This window comes from Apium graveolens, chromosome 10, assembly GCF_009905375.1.
Source record: "Apium graveolens cultivar Ventura chromosome 10, ASM990537v1, whole genome shotgun sequence".
Classification (NCBI taxonomy): Eukaryota; Viridiplantae; Streptophyta; class Magnoliopsida; order Apiales; family Apiaceae; genus Apium; species Apium graveolens.
Window position 1 is genome coordinate 96,669,130 of NC_133656.1, and position 5,001 is coordinate 96,674,130.

General features: G+C 44.9%; 1 protein-coding gene across 1 annotated transcript; it reads left to right on the plus strand.

Annotated features, from left to right (window-relative positions):
• Positions 1–911: 911 nt before the first annotated feature.
• LOC141690774 (uncharacterized) lies at positions 912–2,483 on the plus strand. The gene is made up of 2 exons (XM_074495543.1): positions 912–1,445; positions 1,887–2,483. Exons 1-2 carry the CDS (start codon positions 912–914, stop codon positions 2,481–2,483), a joined length of 1,131 nt encoding a protein of 376 aa, XP_074351644.1.
• Positions 2,484–5,001: the final 2,518 nt, after the last annotated feature.

Consider the following 5,001-nt stretch of genomic DNA (forward strand, 5'->3'; position numbering starts at 1 on the left):
CTCAAGGCTGAGCACCGTGGAGCGACGTAAGACCAGAAGGGGCCTTTGCCAAAATCGTGTTGCCCACGCACCGGGGAAAACTCCCATGACTGATAGAGATGCCTTGGCCGGTCGCGGCCGAACTGAAGGCGGGCACATACCAATAACCCAGCGGCGTCTGAATTACTCCAACGATATGACCCTGATCATTGAACTTGTTGATGAAGACACTGACGGTCGGGAGATACCGCTAACAAATAACCAAGTGATTGCTCACCCTCAACGGTCCGGGCGTAGTCTCGAGAAAAGATGACAAGCAGAATCCATGTCAGAGAACGAACAACGGGGCTTCGTTGCTTTGAAGGATTGCTTGGAGATCCGCCTGGCGGATGATAATCTAAGGATGTTACTGTTGTAATGGAAAAATGAGGCCGATCTCGGAGATGTGACGCCCCATGGTGCAACGCGTGTGCCCCTGAATTCCCTGCGGAATCAGGAGCGGCACCACAATCATGAGAGAGCTCCTCCTCGTGGATCGATGGATCGGTATGGCCGAGGATATGGAAGTGACCATTGGAGAAGACCCCAATTGAGGGGAAGAGGCGGAGGCCGAGGCAGGTACTTGGACGGCTACCACCTCGACAACTATCGTGGTAATGGGGACACTCGCACATATGACCACGCTGAAAGAGATAATAACATGGAGAATGACGGTCAAAAAGGATACCCAGAATTATGATCACGGGACGCCTCATGGCCGCGGCCGAGGTCAAGGAGAAAAATAAGGAGGAGATAGAGGGCAAGACCGAGAAGTAGTGGTAAGGCATGGAGAAGGGTAGACTAATATCCACAACACCAATCAACAACAGGCCTCTCCAGGTGGAGATCAAGTAGTAGTACCTTCGCCTCAGCCCCAAGGTCCACAACCTCACATGCAGGCTATCCCGGGAGTGGGAACTTTCAATGTGGATGATCTGAAAAGGCTGCTTAATCACTTGGAAGGAAGAGTAATGTCCATGGCCGAAATCCCTTCTCCATTCTATGTTGCGGTAAGAGAGGCTCAGTTGTCGGCCGGATATCGTAACACTACTAGCGATCTCCATTTTCATGGAAGTTCGGATCTTGTGAAATTCTTGGGACGATTCATTATAGAGATGGATGTGTATCGAGTTCCGGACTTGGCTCGATGCCGAATCCTGGAAGCAAATTTCAGGGAGAGCGCTCAGCAATGGTTTCAAAAGCTCGGGCCAGGGGTGATCACTTCCTGGGAACAAATGAAGACCTTGTTCCTGACTAAGTTCCAAGCAGATGTGAGATATGCCCCGTCTGTTACTACTCTTGCCAACGTCAAACAAAGGGAAAATGAAAGCTTAACATCCTATTTTAAAAGGTTCAACGCCGAGTTCACCAGCGTAAGAGGCGCTTCGGATGAAGATTTGAAGAGTTTTTTGATAGCAGGACTAAGGGTTGGCTCAGATGTCTGGAAACATCTATAGAAAAAAGACCTGGATACTCTAGACGATGTCTTCGCTTTGGCAGAATCATTTAAAGCCATAAAACAATCTTTGGCAGAGGTGCAATCGATTTCGCAAACAAGTTAGAGAGGCAGAGCAAGGAAGAGAGATAGATCTTTGAGCCCGAGATAACGAAGGAGTAGTCGAAGCCCAAATCGGATAAATGCTACGACTACGAGAAGGGAATGGAGCCCTCCCTCGAGCTATGACAACAGAATGAGCGGGTACACACCTCTCGACGCGTAAATTGAGCACATCTTTGAAGTAAACAAAAATAGGGGGCTATTTAGAAAGCCTGAAGCTCTATCATTTTGGCAAAGCAAAGATAAAAAGAAATATTGTGAATAACACGAATCATCCGGACACAACACATATGAGTGCCGGCAACTAAAGGATGAAATCGAAGCTCTTATCAAGGAAGGTTATCTCGGAGAATGGGTGGTGAAGGAAGTAAGGAGGCATAAGAATAGTGCCGATAGAGTAAAGGAAGAAGGAGGTCGTATACCTAGGGGGTCTAACAACGAAACTCTGAAAGAAAATAAGTTTGTTAGGGATGGCAGCATTCGAGCAATATATGGAGGAGATCCTGGTATAGAATGCAGTAATAGAGCTCTGGAAAGATATGCAAGGGAAGCCCGGTTTAGACCTCTAACTAACATTCACAGGGTGGAGACTCGGCCACCCAAAGTATTTAAGGGTGAATCCATGGACATCACTTTCAGGGAAGCAGATGCTCGGTGGGTGCACCACCCCCACAACGATGCCCTGGTTATTTCTATCCAAATCGAAACTAAGAACGTCTATAGAGCCTTCGTGGACAATGGGAGCTCAGCAAACATCCTCTACTACAACACCTTTAAGAAGTTGGGATTACCTGATCAAGATATATCAAAGAAGATTCTTGGATCTATGGTTTCTCCAGCGAAGGGGTTAGGATCATGGGATCAATCTGATTGCCATGTACTTTGGGGGAAAGTCCGTTGTCTGTAATGAAGATGCTCGAGTTCAAAGTCCTAAACCAGGAATCATCCCACAACGTGCTATTAGGATGACATTTCCTTAGGGAAATGAGAGTCATCACTTCAATCCACCATCTTACCATCAAGTTTTCAACCCCAAATGGAGTTGGCAGTATAAAGGGCTCCCAATATGATTCTCGGGAATGCTACAGGCAAGCTATGAGGGGCTTCAGAAGAAAGGATGTCTAAACTGGGGATGTATCGGATGATGAGCGAGAGAGAAGTATCGAACAGCCAATCGAGGAAATTCGGATCCATTACTATGTTGAGCAAGAGAATGAATGCTTCTCTGAATTGCCTTCAGCAATGTTATTCTTAGAAGATGCTATCAGGATTGAGATGTTGGACGAAGAACCTCCAAACAAAATAGTCCAAACAAATTTCAATTGGGAAAGGCTCGAAAGGAGATTTGATGTGTTGCAGAGTCTTGGACAAGATGTGCATAAGGTAGATGCCTCTTCTCCTGAGTGTGTGCCCTTATCTTCAGAGATTCCAAAAGAAGTTGATATCCCTGTATGTCAGGGTGTGCCTTCTAGTGTCCTAAACCTAAAAGAAGTTGATGTTCCTCTCTAGGGGGATGCGCCTTCTCCGTAAAATAGTGAGGATCATATTCAGCTTGACTTAGACCCACGAATTTCAATGCCAATGGAGAAAATGGGGCCGAGAGAAGACACGATTGAAATTCTTATCGATGAAAAAGATCCTAGAAAAGTTCTTAAAATTGGGTCTCAATTGCCCCCAAGGCTGAAAGAGGGACTTTCAATATTTCTCTTGGCAAATCTCGATGTATTCGCGTGGAACCACTCCGACATGGTCGGGATTGATCCAGAAGTCATGTGTCACCGATTGAATATTGATCCAAAACATAAAGGGATTCGGTAAAAGCGCAGAGCTGTAAGTGGAGAAAGGGTTGTAGCATTGATGGAGGAAGTAGATAGACTCTTGGATGTTGGACTAATCAGAGAATCTTTCTATCCTGAATGGTTGGCTAACCTAGTGTTATTGAAAAAGCCCAATGGGAAGTGGAGAACTTGTGTAGACTTCACTGATCTAAATAAAGCATGTCCAAAGGATAGTTATCCTTTGCCAAGAATTGATCAGTTGGTTGATACAGCAGCCATACACGCTTTACAGAACTTCATGGATGCATACTCTGGCTATAATTAAATTTCTATGTATGAACCTGATCAAGAGCATACCTCATTCATCATTGACAGAGGACTCTACTGCTACATCGGGATGTCATTCGGTATGATCAATGTCGGGGCAACATACCAAAGGCTGGTGACTAAAATGTTTAAAAAGCAAATTGGGAAAATGATGGAAGTATATGTTGATGATATGTTGGTAAAATCCAAGAGAGCAGAGGATCACATAACGGATTTGGCAGAAATGTTCCACATTCTAAGGAAGTTCATGATGAAACTGAATCCACAGAAATGTGTGTTTGGCGTCAAATCAGGGTAATTCTTAGGGTTCATGGTGAACCACCAAGGAATCGAAGCCAATCCTGCAAAGATCAAGGCCCTGCTGGATATAAAATCTCCCGTCGGCATTAAGCAAGTGCAAAGTTTAACGGGAAGGATTGCGGCGCTAAATCAATTCGTATCAAAGTCCTCAGATAGATGTAAAGAATTCTTTAAAGCAATTAAAGGAATGGGAAAAGACTTCATGTGGACCTCGGATTGTGAGGAGGCCTTTCAAAAAATTAAAGAACAATTGGGAAGTCCTCCCATGTTGGCCAAGCCAGAGGATGGAGAGATATTGATCTTTATTTGGCAGTCTCAGAGTATTCGATCAGCGCGGCATTAGTAAAAGAAGCAGAAGGTCGGCAGTCGCCGGTATACTACATTAGTAAGAGGTTATTAGATGCAGAGACTAGATACACCAGCATGGAGAAGTTGGTGTATGCCCTTATCCTTGCGGCACGAAAGTTAAGGCCATACTTCCAAGCTCACCGAATAAAGATCTGCACCGCTTATCCTCTCCGGCATATTCTACATAAGCCAGAATCATCAGGAAGAATGCTAAAATGGGCAATAGAGTTGGGACAATTTGATTTGGAATATTTCCCTCGCACAGCAATCAAAGGACAAGCATTGGTTGATTTCATACTTGAGTTTGACTCTGAAGTAGATGATAAAGCTATTGTGTTGGCAGAACCTTCCTCATAGGGTAATATCCCCGCCAAAGTGAGAGAAGAGTTCCCACACCCTTGGTGGATCTTACATGTTGACGGAGCTATAAATAACAGCGGAGCGGGAGCTGGAATTGTTTTGGTTACCCCGGAGGGAAATCATCTGATGAGCGCCATTCACTTCAAGTTTTACGTCACTAACAATGATGTTTAGTATGAAGAATTAATTAATGGCTTGAAGATAGCTTTGGAAGTAGGGGTTGTGAACTTGATCGCTCGGAGTGACTCAGAATTAGTAGTAAACCAAGTCAACGAAGGTTTCTAGGCCCGAGGACCCCGGGCAGAGTTATAT

What these genes read in the sequence shown, in the direction of transcription:
- LOC141690774 (XM_074495543.1), top strand. Translation starts at nt 912, where the DNA reads ATGCAGGCTATCCCGGGAGTGGGAACTTTCAATGTGGATGATCTGAAA. An exon ending in TTTTGATAGCAGGACTAAGG is followed by an intron (nt 1,446 to 1,886) that starts GTTGGCTCAGAT and finishes CGGCAACTAAAG; the next exon opens with GATGAAATCGAAGCTCTTAT.